At 39.2% G+C, this 19,211-nt stretch overlaps 2 protein-coding genes across 6 annotated transcripts in view; one reads left to right on the forward strand and one right to left on the reverse strand.

Moving 5' to 3' along the window:
• LOC145435565 (uncharacterized) overlaps positions 1-19,211 on the reverse strand; it is a 68,940-nt gene that overhangs the window by 21,446 nt on the left and 28,283 nt on the right. For all 5 annotated transcript variants that reach the window (XM_080312846.1, XM_080312844.1, XM_080312845.1 and 2 more), the window contains 3 exons: positions 4,822-4,979; positions 2,558-2,675; positions 2,002-2,080 (listed from right to left, as the gene is read on the reverse strand). In XM_080312846.1, the coding sequence (XP_080168972.1) occupies positions 2,002-2,080; positions 2,558-2,675; positions 4,822-4,979 (355 nt within the window). The remainder of the gene's footprint in view (positions 1-2,001; positions 2,081-2,557; positions 2,676-4,821; positions 4,980-19,211) is intronic.
• Positions 14,266-16,190, forward strand: LOC145435530 (ras-related protein Rab-24-like). Its single transcript, XM_080312800.1, has 2 exons — positions 14,266-14,766; positions 15,085-16,190. Exons 1-2 carry the CDS (start codon positions 14,594-14,596, stop codon positions 15,521-15,523), a joined length of 612 nt encoding a protein of 203 aa, XP_080168926.1. The 5' UTR covers positions 14,266-14,593; the 3' UTR covers positions 15,524-16,190.

The raw sequence follows: 19,211 nt of genomic DNA on the forward strand, positions 1-19,211 counted from the left end.
CGAATCCAAATTTTCCGACAACAATAACTCCGCTTCCGCTGGTTGAAATTGAACCAAATTTGGTGAGCATCGTTTCTATAGACAACCGAACAATTTCATGGGGTGAACAGAAAATTTAAATTTTTTATATATTAAATTAAAAACTTTCTTCTACTGTAGCAATGTGGCTACTGGTAGGAATTGAACAAAATTTGGTGTGCAGGCTGCAATTAGGTAACCTAACAATTTTATCCAAGTATCCTGTAGAATTTGAGAGAAAAGGTCATTTTGAACACCCCTAGTGTTGTACACCGGACTTCATTCACGATTCAGTGATATATTGCGTTAAGCATCATTACCGAATCAAACTTTAAATTGCGAAAACACGCGGCTTCACAATTGTGCGCGTGATTTATTATTTCACGCGATACGCCAACGAAAACACAACCGACACAAGATCGTTGACCCTATTCCACGACCCGACCGCGCATACCGCTACGTCCAGTCACCAAATATACATTTCATCACGCGTTGACACTTAAAACACACTATAATAGCACCGACGTAATCGTATAAACAGAACCTAATCAAACCCGAAATAACTAAAGTCAAACGAAACGCGGCGTACACTTGGACAATATTAGATAATTCTCGTTGTCTAATTGGCCCAATTATCTTCAATTGTGATGCGTTTCATGCTCTCGCGACAATTCTTAGCTAATTTCTGGGTTTCCTAAATATGTCACAGATGAACTTGTGTAGCGTGAAGCGAGCCAAGCTTGCAGTACAGTCTTGTTTATGATTGATAGGAATAATTTTGATATGAACTGAATTTAATTCAATGTTCAAGTCTACGTGGATTCAGTAATTCCAATTCTAATCTAATTTGGAAAAGCCTGTGTAGCTATAAATTTAATTCTAGTAATTTGGGGAAGAATGTGTAGCTATAATTCTAATTCTAATCTAATTATAAAAAACTATATGGCTATACTTCTAATTCTAGTCTAATTTGGAGAAAACTGTGTAGCTATAATTCTAATTATAGTCTACTTTGAATAAACCGGATAGCTATAATTCTAATTCCAATTCAATTTGATAAAAAACGTGTAGCTATAATTCTAATTCTAATCTAATTGGGAAAAAACTGTAGCTATAATTGTAACTGTAATACAAGTTTTTTAAAAACGAGTAGCTATAATTCTAATTCTAATTCAATTTGATAAAAAAACGTGTAGCTATAATTCAAATTCTAATCTAATTGGGAAAAGACTGTAGCTGTAATTATAACTGTAATGTAAGTTTTTTAAAAACGAGTAGCTATAATTCTAATTCTAATTCTAGTATAATTTGGAAAAAAACGTGTAGCTATAATTATAATTCTAGCCTAATTTGGAAAAAAAACTTTTCACCTACAATCCTAATTCAAGTCTAATTTGCAAAAACTGGATAGCTATTATTGTAATTCTAATTTAATTTGATAAAAACGTGTAGCTATAATTCTAATTCTAATCTAATTTGGAAAAAAACTAGCTATAATTATAACCGTAATATAATTAAAAAGCTTGTATCTATAACTCTAATTCTAATTCTAGTATAATTTGGAAAAAAACGTGTAGCTATAATTATAATTCTAGCCTAATTTGGAAAAAATATTTTCACCTACAATTCTAATTCAAGTCTAATTTGCAAAAACTGGATAGCTATAATTGTAATTCTAATTTGATAAAAAAACGTGTAGCTATAATTCTAATTCTAATCTAATTGGGAAAAAACTGTAGCTATAATTATAACCGTAATATAATTAAAAAACTTGTATCTATAATTCTAATTCTAGTATAATTTGGAAAAAAAACTGTGTAGCTATAATTATAATTGTTATACAATTTAAAAAAAAAACTTGTAGCTATACTTATAATTCTAGCCTAATTTGGAAAAAACTGTAGCTATAATTACAATTCTAATATAATTTGAAATACTGAACATTTGGTGTTTGTCCGACTCTATCGTACATACGCCACTTACCGTTCGATCGGGTTCACGCTGGCGTCGAGCACGCTCAGGCTTTTGCAGCATTTTATGCAGTCCGGAATGTCTTCTACCACTGAAATATCGAAGAATAGCTTCAGATTTAATATCACTTCTCCGCGTATACAGCCCGCGCGCCGCGCTAAAACAGTAACTGAAATCATGCTGACACAGTCAGCTTCTAGGTGGTGGAGTAAACGTTTAGGCAGATCTACTATAAGAATATCCAATATATACAAGCAGGCAGATAGAGAGTGTGACGGCAACTATATCCGTGAAGCGAATATCCAAGAACTTTTGAGATGTATTTTACATCACTATCTCTACTTGCAATCAAGTGCAAATCAAAGGCGTTACTCCTACTCCTACTTGAGTAGCAAAGCTGACTACTTTTGTGATCGACACCGCAAAATAGCATAACACATAAAATCAGCCGAACGATCTATCATATTCAAACGCCATTGCCACATCAACCGCGCTTTGGGAATTGGAATACGCATCGGAATACCGCGAGCATATCAATACCCGTCGAGCAGCGAATTTATACGCTCACCGTTCTTCGATATATCGAGATACTTCAAGTTGGAGAGGCCAGCCAGCGAGGCCGGCAGAGCGCCCAAGTCGTTGTCGCTGGCGGTGAGATATTCGAGGCTGCTGCACGAGAAGAGCGACTGCGAAAAAGAACACGAAAGGTTACGCTTAAGTCAGACTTATTCCGTACAAACTAATCAATTTTCAAAAATCGCAACTAGAACTACAACAAGAACCACTTAAGTAGCCTATTTTTAGAAATTTGCAACTGAGTAACTAACTACTAAAACGCCACCAATTAACGACCGATCATACTCGCAAACGAGCGGAGAAATATTGGAGATAGAATCGGCATTTAAAAATGACGGGGTTTCAAGTTTGTGAAGGAAGGGGTTCCTGCCCCCAAAACCCGCCCTCTGGCTACGACACTATATAGTAGGGATGACTCAGAGCTAGCGATGGACGCGACAACATTACACAACAGAACTTGGGTTTCACGATCCGCGCCATAATACAACACCTGAACACCTGACTAGATTATTTTTTGAAAAGTTCAACTAGAACTAGAACTACACAATTTTCAAAATACGCAACTAGAATTAGAACTACTCTCTTTTCAAAATTGGCTAGAACTAAAACTACTCGAAGAACAGTAGTTACTTGAACGCCAACTAATTATATTGTTGTGCACAAGTCTGTTTCAAGCACAGAGTCTTGACCCGAGACGCTGTGCGGTAACCTACCACGGATCTAAGGCGATCGAGGTTAATTAGAAGCATTCCCGGAGGGATTACGCCATTCACGAATACAACCGCGTTTCCGCGAGACGACAGCGTAAACTATGTTACTGCTACGAATATCACATGGACATACCATGAATTTGAATATGGATGTTCCGTTAAAGATTCAGTAAATGCAAACACGGCATCTATTCTAGACACAAGGCGCACACCACACAGCGAGTATTACTCAGTGCGGCGTCGTAACGGTATGGGTGATTCCGAAAGTCAAAACATATACTTTTTATGCGACCACAAAAACATTACGCGACTTCCACGCAACATTCAAGATATTATTTGTTATTTGGAATCGAGTGCTGGAATCATTTCATCCATCCCTGGTATTGAGTACGCTAAACGGGGCCCACGATATTCAATACCATGGCCAAGGCTAAACTAAACTATCACAACTCTCAAAGGCTATACCATTCGCACTTTATGCAGATAGATTCAAGCAACACAACTGTGCTGCACACTGCGTGCACACTGCACAGTGCACAGCTTTCGCGTTGTACACTGGCGTGCAGCGTGATAATATAACTTACAAACAATGGACTCAACTTGTACACATTGCTGTTCTGGAATTGCTCACAGCCGAAGACAGGCATGACATTTCAGGATAAAAATAGTCCTGCAGCGGGATAACGGCTTTAGAAACTCGCGATTGGGATCAGATTACGCTTCATCCCGCCAATGCCGGGTATATCCGCGCATTAGTATAGAATGAGATAATTCTAGTTGCGTAATTAGACTTAATATAGACCGAGATACTGGTAAGGGGTAATATCATCTCCGATGTTGCTATGCACGAATTTTAATTCTAATCTAACCAATGTTATTGTTGAGGACTGTGTCGTGCAAAAAGAACCCAACATGCTGTATACTAGGGGTGTTCAAATATGACTTTTCCTCAAATTGTAGGCTACACGATAACATTCTTAGGTGACCCAAATAAAGGCTGCACACCAATTTGGTGCAATTCCAACCCATAGAGGCATTGCTATAAGAGAAAAAAAGTTCTGGATTTGTTTAATATAAATGACTATAATTTTTTTTTTTATTTTACTGGCTACCCTATGAAATTGTTAGGTTGCACAACGAATTTGACTCAATTCAAAATAGTTGAAAAAAAGTTATTGATGTTTGAAATTTAATATTTTACATCATAGTATATTCGGTGGGTAGACCTATAATAAATAATGTCATTAAATATTCATCTTATAGCAATGTCACTAAATGTTGGAATTGAGCTAAAATTGACGCGCGTTTTTTTAGGTAACCTAGCAATTTTATCAAGTAACCAGTACAGTTTTTCAAAAAAGTCATTTTTTATTTAATTCAATTTCCAAGTCTCGCGAATTCAGTTGATTCTAATGCTAATCTAATTAGGAAAAAGATTATAGTTTTACATGGACGCATACACTTTGGAGGATAAAACTTGACGCGCGGAATTAACATAGTGGAGCAGAGCATATATGTGTATGCAGTTTCTAATAACATCCGTTACCTTCGGCAAGTCCGACAGTGTGTTGGAATCGAGTTGGAGATGGGTGAGGCTTTGCGCGAACTGAAAAATCTCTTGCGGCACCTGCTTCAGGTTGCAGTTGCGAAAATCGAGGTCGGTCACGTGATCGACCTGCTCCCCGTTCTGACACAGACACATACCTGCAAAGTGAGAAGAATGTCAATGAATTACTATAATAGGAAATTTGTCTTGGCTCTAATTTTAACTCTATAAACTAATTCTAGTTTTCACGAAAATGCTACAGAACAGAACTGTATAGTGCGACACGAGACAGGCTTGTTGTCCAGACTTTTGTCATTATCATGCTTTTATAAGAATGAAGACTCGATGTCCAAGTTTTCGCTAATCCAGTATTTCTAATTGTAATCTAATTTAAAAAATACTGTGTAGCTATAACTCTAACTTTAGCACAATTGGAAAAACAAACTGGATACCTGTAGCTGTAACTATAATTTAACCTAGAAGAGCTCAAAATTTTATATTGTTACAAACAAGCCTGCACACAACCGCCCTAACGTTGTCATCTTGGACTTCGCGTGAGATATGGCTGGTTTTTTAATGATCGATCGCGTGAGATATGGCAGGTTTTTTAATGATCGATATCAGTTGACACTTGACAGATAGGTGGCGTATCAAGGGTTGTTCATAGTGAAATTGTGAGGTGGGCAAGGGTGAAGGCTTTAAAAACACCCTTTACGGCCAACATGTGGTGAGTAAATGAGATTTACGCCAAGAAAGACAACGGAACAAACTTGTACTGGCAATATCTGGCAACATACATTATACAATCACAGGCAAACAGGCGTGACGTGCAAGTACAAGCAATCGTTTACCGCCACTATAACATAAGAATTCCAAACGACGGACTTCACAGCCACCGAGAGTAATTCGGTAATTGAGCGTGTCATAGTTTACTAATTACGATACGATTTTGATAGAGCCGTCAATCGTTAAGTACACTCATTCCATCGCGACATGTTCGACGCGTCCCTTTTCTCCCAACGGACGCGGTTTCGAAATCATCGGTCAAGTACATAATGAAGGGGATGTACGCTGGGAGACACATATTGGCGATTCAGAAGGCCCGTGTTATGACAAGCGCTTTCACAAGACGATTCATCGCGGAAAATCCAAATCATACGAAGTAGATAGGTATACACAAATTGGCCAGGGCGTGTGAGCAATCTGATCACTTGAAGAGCTTCTTGGGGGTACAGGACCTCAATATACAATTGAATAATATATTCATGTTGAAACAAACCCGGATATTTTCGGCTGACACTCACCGGGGGTAATCGTCAGCAACTAGCAGAGAATTGGAAAGAACATTGTATAATGTACACGATTGTTCAATAACAATATATTATCCAATATGATCAATACGAGACACGATTGTCTAGGTATCAAACATCATCGTAGCAGCCAAGTGATGAAGATATATTTGATGTGAGGACGCAATATTCTGTAAGAGTGACATAAAACCATATAATGACCCGTTGATAACGCTCTCCCTGCGCTGCTAAGTCATACTAAATACCCGCGATTTTCCATGGTACTACGATCGTACAATCACACGATGATATCTGCTATATAAATGTCACAAATATCGTTGTTATTTCACGTATTACGTATTACACGTATTGAAAATACTACAAGGCAAGGATCATTCTCTTGAACATTTACGTATAATAAGGAGATAATGGTTGAGCAGAACCACCAGTCAGAAGAATCCAATCAAAAACCACCATGCCTGCATCAAGAGTCGAATTACCGTTAATACACAGCTACTTGCGCAACTAATTGAATCAGGTCTACAAGTGTAACTGAATATTTATGAATCCGCGCTTGTAGGAACATAGGAAACATGACATTATGATTGTAATATGCTCTTTCCCAGATTACCGCTACGCCGTGACCCCTGTGAAACGCGTAATACATAGTCTGCATGATCAGATATAGCCTACGCGCCACGAGAATACACAATATATTTTCGTTCAATTTGCCCCTGATAATTCCTTATATTCCTCTTGTACGCTATGAATTATTCACTACGAATATGAGCTACTAACATTCGAAATCAATAGCGTCTTCGAGGAATAAACTTAACTCGCCAACCCGGCCAAGTTGAGCAAACGGGCGCATCGTCCAAACAGCATTCGATCGATATATGAGCTCAGCACAGCTCCAGCACGTTTGAAACGAGCGCAGATACAATCACCATCAATAACCCCACTACGCACTGCCGCGTGTGTACCGTAACGACGATTGTTATAATAACAGTATTGGGTCCCACGAGAAATGAATGTCGCTTCGACATACCCGACAAATTATTATCGGAACACGATAGTAGGGCAGGCAGATTTACAAAAAATACTGGCTATAGAACAAACAATCGTCATATACAAACATCGGTCCGAAAACGGCTGCGCAGGCTCAAAGGCGTTCATGAATTTTTCATGAGGCGCGCGCCGAAGAATTCCACCGATCAAAATAAGTCTTTAATGGAGCAATAGGCATTTATTTACACTCGCAGACCCGATGTAAGTGTATATTTGCACCGAGGTGGTTCCGTATTCTTTCAGTATCAATGCACTATTGGTCCAAATACATAATAGATAGAACATGGGTTCTAAACCTGGGGTCCACAAAGCATTTTCAAGGAGTTCGAGAAACCTCCAAATTAGTTAAATGGTTAATAACATAATTTGTATTTTTTTAAATCAGAGAAATCACGAAGCAATTTCGCTGCTAAAACTTCAAACTCACGTCAACAGAATGGTCGTCTGTGATGAAATATTCTACTGATATCAGCACATGCTGTTTAGAGATGTTTTATTGGTGTTTTGGAAAGATTTGTTAGCAAAAATTGATTTTTTTTTCCTGTGATATACATAAGATAACCGCTATTCCAGAATAACTCCATGAGCTGCTCGATAGATATGACTAAAATGGGCGTTTTATATGTTCACCGAAAATCTGTTCCTCAATTTCTGTGCCATATCTGTTGCGGTCATACCCAAGGGTGTCGTTGGGAGCGTTACGCGTCATTATTACCTTCCCCACCGCGTGAATAGATTTTCGACATTCGTTCATGTCAAATCGACGGCGCGGATTTTCAAGAAATGACCGCGTATTTCGAGAAACGCAGCTGCAAGAATCGCTTTGAAATATTAAAAGTCTTCCCAATTTCTACATGAATAACATGACGTTGACCAACTCTGAGTCTCTGACCATGTACGTTTGCAATCTTAACGCTGCATAAGCTTCAGGATGTGATTACAGCCCTAAGGCGTCAACACACGCCATTGGACGAAAGCCATTGACGGCAACAATAACTAATCACGCGCAGTGAAACTGATCATCAATGTCTACGAACAAGATGTGATAAACACTGGATGCCTCGGTGGTATCCCAGCACACGAAAGACATAGTAGGCCTACAAAGCTTCGCACGTTATTGAAATTTACATAATATCCGTGTATTCGTGATCGACCCACAACATTGTCACATATCGTATAGAGCCGGCATTTAATTCCTTGTGGCACGATAAAGGTGCATATTTGAACTACCAACCTCTTTTATACAGTTATGACGACATCCCCGAATATTCACTGACTCGAAGACTAATACCCACTCACTCAGGCACTCGATTTCACCCACCCCTATCCGCGACTATCAAAGCAAAAATATGTAACCCAGTAACCTGACTAACACTAATACGGTCGGCCGTTACCGGTTAAAACCCCATCAGGATGTAGCAGATTACCGAACGCGCCAAGTTTATCCCATGACGAAACCGCCCCATGCCAAGTCGTGGTGACGTTGCGCGGTCGCAATTCCATTTGGAATATCGATGAACATACTGCACTAATATGACAAAGGCCTGCTGGGATTGGGCAATATTACGGAAAATAGCACAGCCTCAAGGACACGGAATCACCAAACTGGAGGTTGAACAACCAATAATTCATAATCACAAGCCCCCTCAAAGTTAAGCGAAAATGATTTTTTACTGGGATATCGTAATATACAGACTTCTGGAGGTATAAAACTTCAATATTACAGAAAATAATACATTGATATAAAGCTGCAACAGCCGATCTTCTGTCGCTAGAAACAACATCTCTATCATCTATGCGCTGGGAATATTTAATTCATGTTGTGTTGTTATTCAGATAATTATGTAGACAAATTTTTCTCAGGTATACCATAACTATGAGTAGTTATGTTGTCTGCTAGCGTGTGTGATCACATGTCGTTTTTACCACACAAACAGCAATTTCGATTTTGGTTAACCGCATTTAGTGAATGACGTCTGCTCGTGAGTAGAGTCGGCCTAAAAGCTTACAGTGGAATAAAGTAAGCAATATGAATATGATTATATTGCTTGTTGCCGTATCGGTATGTATATCAATATTGAACTTGGCGTGGGTTATTACGTACAGGAGTACGAGACAATACTAGGATGACAACCTACCAAAATACCGAAGAGTGTTTATAAAACGTGCGTCATACAAATAATCCAGGGATGTTACGCATCTACAAAATTGCTATCTTATAGGTTGCGTCCACAGTGGAAAATAATATCGCAACTATCAATTCCGTTGATAAATCATGGCCCATGCGCATTGCAAAATTTTCTCCAATATGAAGTCAAGTAGCCAGCAAATTGGCGACCGCCATTGCAAATTCGAAGCCTCGCGAATGCACAATTGCACAATGGCCAAGTACGCGATACGGGTGAGGGTGATTGCAGGTATGTTTAGTATTCTGCCATGCTAAAATAAACACAAAACAGTCGAACAATAATTTATGCCAGGTTCGGCTATTTGCGTTATTTGGGCTATTTTTAGACATACCGGTACCTCTATGAAAACAATGGCATTATTAGGGCGCATCAAAACTTGCCGTTCGGACTTGCATCCGGTTATTAGCAGTGCGGCCTAGAAATTTGGATGTAGCGCTATCAAAACACCATCAAATATCAAAGCCGGCTTTGGGAAGCAAATGCTATTATTGTAGAGACCTCTACCCTCTTAACACGCCCCGTTGGTGCAGAAATGTAAGCATGCGTCGGCTCCCTTAAACTAGCTGCCGTTCTGTCATCTGGATCAACCGAATAGTCGAGGGGTAGCGACAGTTCGCCAAAACATCTCCTACAAACCGATGCACGCACGTTGTACGTAGCAATATTTACAACTACATAATTCTAGTTGTATATTCAAGCTAATTGGGGCGAAATGCCGGATTTCTAATTCAAATCTAAATTGTGAAATATTTATTTGCTCGAATTCTAATTCCGAACTAATACGTGAAATGTTTCTAATTCAAATCTAATTTGTGAACTATTTATTTGCTGCAATTACAATTCCAGTCTAATTAGTGAAATGTTTGTGTGCTTCAATTTTAATTCACATTAAATTTCTAGTTCGAGCCAAGATTGCTATACAGACGTTTGCTATTCTCGCTCATGATACGGACTGAACTTGAATATTCGCGAATTCAGCGAGTCTAGTTCAACTAAATTAGGAAGAAACAGTATGGATATCATTCTAATTCTTATCTAATTCCGAAAAGAACTGTTTAGCTTTGATTCTAATTCCAATCTAATTCAGAAGAAACTGTTTCCCTTTAATTCTAATTCTAATAATTTGGAAGAGACTGTGTCGGTGTGGATGTCATTCTCATTCCAATGTAATGTAATAATGTCTCCCGTATTTTACAAATGATACACCCATACACCCTGATTAGAATCCTGTGCAGACCGCATTTTAGGCAAGCGCAGTGGTAATGGTATCAATGGTGTACGGAGTCGGAGTCGTTTCGGATTGAATTTCCATGAAGTTCGGAAGAACAGCTTCGGAAACTACGCAAGATTTTTGCAACAGACGTGATGTTTTTCACACGGAGTTTCACTCACAATATGTCTGGGAACCATACTATTATAATAAACTCCAAACTCACGATACAACGATCGATACATTTCAATAAGTCACAAGGTCGTTGTCAGATAAATCAATGACGCATCCAAGTTTCCTCGTGTTCAAGTTAATCAAAAATTGACAAATTAATTTTTCGACACAATCGATTGAGCGTTCGATAAAACATGAATATTCATAAACATCCAATATTACACAAAATGAAAAACAAAATGCATTGCAATAATGAACTACTCACTTTTCACAATCCGAAACTAGAAGTAGGACCACTCACTTTTCAACATCCACAACTGGAACTAAGACTAGTCAAAAAACAGTAGTTAATCGTCTAACTAGATTTGTAGTTTATAGAATTACAAATATAGTGCAGGCCTATGAAACCACGTGTAAAATTTGACACCAACCAAGTAATGACAAATCATGGGAAAAGTCATCGCACAAGACGTGGGTTCAAGTACACGGGTTTTTATTAATCATACCACAATGAGTCATACCATATTACGCGTATATCACGCCAGTCGGTTACAATATTATTACCACAATATTATCATCACCGCAGACACATCCGATAAGATGAATACAACGTTGGCATTTCCTGTGACCTTAGACCCGCGCTGCCGCATCGACAATACCACGGATTTACTACCGAAAGATGTCGGATGTTGATAATGTCCGATAGTGACAAATTACGCGCATCCTTTGGCGGGCAACGCAGGTGTGACTTTTCTATTGAAATATTTTCAAATCGCATAGACCGCGCACTATCAAAACCAGTACACATGTTTTCGGTACACAATATAGCGAGTGCTTGTGCCATATAGATATACAATAGGGCTGTTCAAAAATAACCTTTTTTCCCGGATTCCAGCCATTCACTGATTAAATTGTCAGGTTACCCTAAAGAACGCTGCACACCAAATTTGGTTCGATTCTAACAAGTATAGGACTCCGCAGATCCAATTAAAATTTTTAATTTATTATGGAAAATTGAAAAAAAAAATTTCCAAATTTTTCTGCCAACCCCATGAAATTGTTGAGCTGTCTTCAAAGACGTTGCAAAACAAATTTGAGTCAATTCCGACCAGTAGAAGCGGAGTTATGTGAGTTTTTCGTTGATAAATCGCGGATTATCCACCGATCAAGGATAATCCGATAATTCTTATCGAAAAACTCATATAACTCTGCTTCTACTGGTCGGAATTGACTCAAATTTGTTTTGCAACGTCTTTGAAGACAGCTCAACAATTTCATGGGGTTGGCAGAAAAATTTGGAAAATTTTTTTTTCCAATTTTCCTTAATAAATTAAAAATTTTAATTGGATCTGCGGGGTCCTATACTTGTTAGAATCGAATCAAATTTGGTGTGCAGCGTTTTTTAGGGTAACCTGACAATTTAATCAGTGAATGGCTTGAATCCGGGAAAAAAAGTTATTTCTGAACAGCCCTAATATACAATCGTAGGACGTACATTGATCGCTAAATCGATACAAGAGCACGATAGCTATTCGGCCTATCTCCGTGAATTCCAGCATATGATTTGAATAACATCAAAGGTCCTCGATGGCACACAGTATCTTTGCGTCGATAATTCTCCTACGACTATGCAATGCACTCAAGCTGTGTTAACGGCAATACCGACTAATCCCCACGCAGTTAAAGCGCGTTCAAATGTAAGATAGCGGTTTTACGCACTGCCGATGATTGCAGACTTGGACAACTAGAACGTTCCAGTTGTCTAATTTCACTAAATTAGAGCAAAAGGCCAGTAATCTAACTTTAATCTAATTTGTTAAATGTTTCTACGCTCTAATTCTATTGTTCTCCTGAAAATGCCCATTTGTCCGAGGCATTTTGCAGCGAGTTAACAAGAATATCCCTCTCGCGCAGGGAAATACAGTGCCAAGCCGCCATCGTCGTACCTACTTACGCCGTACAGTATCAGCAGTAATTGTGATAGCATTATAGTCGCTTGCAGTGTGCGAACAGCATTCTAGTTTTTAAAACTTTACGTTGTTGCCGTCGAAAAATTTGGATTTGAATAAAATAATGTTTACGGTGAGCACAACTATAATAAATAAACAAAGAATCGGTCACCGTAAATACTATTTTATTCAAATCCAAATTTTTCGACGGCAATAACTCCGCTTCCACTGGTTGGAATTGAACCAAATTTGGTGAACATCGTTTCTATAGACAGCCTAACACTTTTATGGGGTGAACAGAAATTTTTCCAATTTTTTACAGTTTATTTTTATATAATAAATAGAAACTTTCTTCTGTAGCAAAGCGGTTACTGGTTGGAATTGAACCAAATTTTGTGTGTAGGCTTAAATTAGGTAACCTAACAATTTTATCAAGTAGCCAGTACGATTTGAGAAAAAAAGTCATTTTTGAAGAGTCCTACTGTACAGACGTTAACCATTCTCGCAGTTATGGGAATGCAATGAGATTTTATATTAACAGATATTTGCTGCATTTAGCCTATTTCCCATTCACAATTTCATTCAATTTCACAGTTTTTGAGAATTCAGATTTTCTGATTCTAAATTCTACTCCTATTTGGAAATAACTGTGCACCTCTAATTCTAATTCTAATCTAATTTGGAAAAGCTGAAAATTTTCGAGTTGTCCGTCCAAGTCCGGCCTGAATCACGACGACGAAACAGTAGTGCCGGTAGACCACTAGACAACAAGTTACTAGTCTGCGCTCGAAATTATCGGACCACGATATTTCATATCTATAACGCCCACGTACTAAGATATGCAACCTAATTTTCATATTTGTCCCGTCTTATTTTAACTTCTATTAGTTTTAAGCAAGTGGTTCATTATGACCATTTAACATGTTGGATTAAGGCATACGTGTTCCAGGTCAAAGCGGGTTGTTCGATTGATCGAATGGCCGCTACAAGTCGAATCGGCTCATGCCTTTGGAGTCATTTATCGCAATCTTGTGATTATTATGGAATTATTACTGAGTAAGTAAGCCAAAATCGTCATCGTAAACGCTTCGCCCACCTAGTTCGGCCAAGTCACGGTTGGATTACACCTGGTCATGGAAACATGTACAACGCATGCGTCATGGCCTTTCGGCCGTCCGTCCGCCGTACATGGAAACGAAGTGAAATTCCGCTATGTAATCGATGGTCAAATCTTCCGTCATATTCGCCTCAAACTAGTACGGTTAACTTTTCCGCTACTGCAGCTACGCTCCGTTTTCCGCCGATTTAGACAGTCAGCAGTCAGTATCAAAGTCCGCTATCTAATCGATGGTTAAGTTTTCCGCTGCATCCGCTCTTTCAGCATTTTTGAATGTTTCCGCTGTTTCCGCGTTTTAGGGTTAGTATTCCGCTGTTTCCGCTTTCAGGTCTTTTCGGTATGCCCTGTTTAAACCGATGGCGGCATTTTGCGACTTTTGCAGCTCGATATCTCAGAAAATACTTAATTTTAGAAGGTAAGATACCTTTTATTGAAATCAGCACGAAGAACTCTGCAGAATCAGCCAAAGTTGTTTTGGTCGATATAGTTGACCTTTAAGCTTCTGAATGCGATATTAGTTTAGTCTTATTTAGCTTCGATCACACTATTCTGTTATATGCAATGCGCTATAGCAACTGGTGAGTCACACTAACAAATATAGACTTGAAGTGGCATCACAATGAATCATATAAATGCAGTGTGTTGTCAAAAGGGTAGTGCTTCTATGTAATTTCAACAAAATACATGCAACTGGCACTGTACTGCCTCTTGGAGATGCCAGAGCTTGTAGTAGATTTTAATTATTATCCTAAACTTGCAGATATTGAGTTGGATCAATGAAGCGGCGTATTGTAACTGGTAGGAATGTGTGCAAAGTGATTTTACTTGGTGCAGACTCAGTCGGTAAATCAACTCTTCTTTGTCGCTTGCTCACAGGACGTTTCCAACCCCTTCTGCCTCGCACTTATGGGGCTGTCTTTGCCACCAAGACTTTGCAGACTGATAAGAGGTGAGTTGAGAAGTCTGACAATATTGGAAAATCAGGCAGATGCACATCAGATGCTTCAATCTGACCTGAACTGTAATCTACCATTTAAAAACTGCAGGTAGATTAGGCGAATTTCAGTACTAGGCGGGTAGGCCTGCTTCTTGCTTCTCTCCAAGTAAGCCTAGAAATAATCACCCATTCCTAAATTACATTCATTGCATTCATTATGCAACTATATGATGAATTTTGATTACTATTTTTTTAAATCGAGAGATTGAGTCTGCTCTGTCTGCGTACCTGTTTAAGTCTTTATAGAACTTGACCATTTCTCTTTCTTAGAACGACATTGCTCCATATTTGGGATACAATGGGGGAGGAACGTTTTCGGAGCATCATACGATTGTATTACCGCGACGCTAAGGCTGCAATCATCTGCTGCGATGTGACAGACTCCAGCTCATTCCACGAAGCCGAATATTGGATTAAGGAATTAAAAGCCTACCAAGAGTGCCAGGTGTATATTTGCGGGACGAAAATGGACTTGGTACAATATGTGTCCCAAGCTATCGTAAAAGATTTGAAAATGTTCAACGGAGATTGTTTCTTGACTTCAAGCAAAACTGGCGAAAATGTGACGGAATTATTCCAGCGTATCGCTGACGACTTTACAGCGGCCTGTCCGGGCATGTTCGACAGTCGTCCAATAATTGAACTGTCTGAAGGTTCTGCTCCCGCCGATGGCAGCACAAGACGTTGTTGCGGATCGGATGCCCACTGACATGTTTTTCACCTAGTTATGTTGTTTGATATTTGTGACGGGTTGGTATCTAGGCCAGTGCTCTTCAACCTTTTTCGACGTGGTACACCCTTTTAACGTTTGCTCAAAACTCGTACACCCCTGTTCATTAGGGGTCTTCAAAAATGACTTTTTTTCTCAAATCGTACTGGCTACTTGATAAAATTGTTAGGTTACCTAACTTAAGCCTACACACCAAATTTGGTTCAATTCCAACCGGTAGCCGCATTGCTACGGGAGAAGAAAGTTTCTATTTATTATATAAAATAAATAACGAAAAATTTCAAATTTTACTGTTCACCCATGAAAGTATTAGGTTGTCTATAAAAACGATGTTATTCAAATTTGTTTCAATTCCGACCAGTAGAAGCGGAGATAAAAAATTTGGATTTGAATAAAATAGTATTTGGTCACAGAGTCTATTCGCAGCCAGTTAAGCCGCCTGCCACGCAAATTGGAATTTATTTCGTGTCAGCCCCAAAACAGCATGACATTACGAACGATAATCAACCTAAATGTAACAGTATTGGGGAGAGAGTAGGTAAAGTTACTGCTGCAGAAGCGGTAATTCAGATCAGCGATGATAGCAGGCGCACCAGCCTACTGCGTATCAGGCCTTCCCCACACCACACACAGTCGATAGTAGCACTTGGGCTGCGAGAGATGTCAGTAACCTCAGATCGTATGCTGCTATACACAGTCTATTGTCGCTAATTTGCATCACTAATAACAAAATACTAAATTGCAAATGTATGGCGAAATATTGGACATAAAATCGGCATTTTAAAACAAAAGGTTTTCGATTTCAACATGGAAGCTGTTTCGACCCTGGCTGGCTACGTCACTTCATTTATGTGCATTGCGGTATTTATTAACGTCGGGTAGGAAGTACCGATTCAAGAAGTCTGAGCTATCGCGGCGGTTCCCTCAAAAATCACTAAAAGACAAATGACTAGCTGAAAACATGTTTGTTAACTGCATACTTTCCAACACCAAACGGATCCATTGGTCTATTGCCGACGGCTAAATGAATAGGAGAAATGCTTATGACATCACAATCAAGCGGTGTACAGTATTACACTTGAGATAATACCGTACCATATTGCTCATTAACCTGTGCGTCAACCTGTACTGGCCCATAAACCTGCCTTTGTGATAGCTAGCCATCGGCTCATTGTAATTCGGATCTGGTACACCCCTGTACACCCCATCCGAGTGGTACACCGTTTGCAAATTCTGGTACACCCCAGGGTGTACGACAACCCCGGTTGAAGAGCACTGATCTAGGCTATATGCCAGATGAATTGTAATATGACTAAAATCAGAGGTCTCCAACTCAAATGTGCGCGCGGGCCGATTTCCTAGTTTTTGATGACGCCGCGGGCCGCAGCATCAGCGATGGAAATTCGATGTATAATTTCCAGGTATGCCTTATTTGACGGGACCTTGCAGACATGCATTCCCCAAACATCGTGAAAATGTATATACTATTGTACTATTCACGCTTGACACGTACACAATCACATTTTCAAATATTTAAATAAAATTGTGCCGACATAATTTGTTAAAATAATGAGTTATAGACATCATGCGAGAGGACGCATCATGACATCGTAAAACTATAGGGTTATAATATTGCAGCTGTGTACCTTTGACGTGCCACAATTTCATGTAGAATATTTTGAAGTTTACTGAAGATTGATCCGACATCAGGGCATTTGAGCGGTGTGGCCTAATCCGGGTTTTCGATATAGTCGTGATAAGTAGGCCATTGCTATTGCTCCTGTCATTGACAAAGTCAAATTAAATCAGTGTTGGATTTGCCTCCGATTATTATTGAAACATATCAATAACAACTTGAACATAATCATTATTGTGCAATAGTAATAGCATTGGTTCTTGACCTTTTTATTGATCATTCCCCTTTTAATAAGATTTCTCGTACCGATTGTTCATTTTCAACTCAATTTCTGATGGTACTTACATTTAAATCAGAAAACCCGTTCACATAAAATCATGCGTAGCGCGAAGAATATTTTTCAGTTGAATAAATTGACCAAGAAAATATTCCACATAATGTAGGCCCAATTCCACAATGCATCTCGTACCCCATCATGTGATGCTTCATACCCCGAATGGGTCTGCGGGCCCGTTGTTTAGAACCCCTGGAATAAAATGTCCAATCGCCGACGAATTCATCGGTGTTGCAGCTGTGGAGCGTACTACTCGTCACTGATAATAGCATGTATAAAGAAAACAAACAACACCCAAGAAGTAACCAACTATACGTAACGGGGGTGACAGAATGCCAATGGTTGCCATACTGACCTGATTAAATAGCTATATACCCTAAGTAACGGAAGCTGCGACCTTTTAAAATATTACTATTCCCCATGACAGTTTCATAGATTGTTGCGTCCTTAGGATTACCAAGTCCCCGTTCCGAGTCATTTTTTGTGATCATGAACTAGAAATGTGACGTAACGTAATAGCTGATCTTCTGCCGCATAGTAGCTTCTGAAAGTGATATGATAGTGGAGTTTGTTGAGATATCAGGTTTTGTAGTAGTGTTAGGATGAACTTTAAGTTCTTTAATCTAAAAAAGATGTATGTAACTTCAAAACTACTATACTGGTAATACACTACAATCATAGGAGAATGTTTTAAAACAGTAATTGAATTATTCTTGGGTGTGGATATGCGATTCGAGTTCGCTAATCTCTGCGGAGCACACCCAAGTCGGATAGATGCAGCAGAATAGTCACTAGTCAGTAGTCAGTCACCAAGCCGCGTAACTTATGTACCTCGGTTGAAAGAAGCAGTTACATTTGCTTACATAGATCGACAAGACGTTATATACTATATTTCGGAATGTCCGGTCAACACCGAGAAAAGCATTACCGAGAATGCCATAACCGAGAATAGACATCACCGAGAACACCATTACCGAGAATGGACACCATCGAGAATCGACATTACCCAGAATGGACACCACCGAGAATCGACATTACTGAGAATGCAATATATGCAATGCAGGCATGTTATGCATATGTACAGGTCGTGTGTATGTGCATCACGGCTTTGCCACATTCGGTGTCGATTCTCAGATATAAATTTTTCGACAACGCCATCTCGATAAGTTAGATTCTTGGCATTGGCCATTCTCGGTAATGTACATTCTCGGTAATGGTTTTCTCGGTATTGGTATAGGACCATATTTCGGGATACCAATGTGGTTGCGTTGACGCTATGGTGGCGTGGCTACCATAAAGTACGTGTCCGCAGGAGATGCGTAGATGCATAAACCTCTACTTCTACGAAAATCGGCGCGCTATAAGTAGGAATGCTCGCTATGTGCACAACAGAGCTCTTTGCTAATACCAAAAACCAATTTTCGAAATAATCCCGTAGTATAGAGTTACGGTACATCCACGATCGACTGTACTAAACATACCGTTTATTTGCGTATATTCCCCCATTAGCAAGAATGGTAAAAGACCTACCGCCAGCAATTGACACTGGGTATTGGCACTGTGCGTTAATGCGCTAAACGCAGAAGTCCTGGTATTGAAACTCTTTCAACTAAAGGCATCATTGAAGACAGATGACAAGCGGTAATCTCAGACACGTCAAACGAAACAAGGAGTATATTTCCAAAATTGCCTTTCTG

This window comes from Botryllus schlosseri, chromosome 3 (assembly GCF_051294905.1).
Source record: "Botryllus schlosseri isolate E-star chromosome 3, Bs_hap1, whole genome shotgun sequence".
Lineage (NCBI taxonomy): Eukaryota > Metazoa > Chordata > Ascidiacea > Stolidobranchia > Styelidae > Botryllus > Botryllus schlosseri.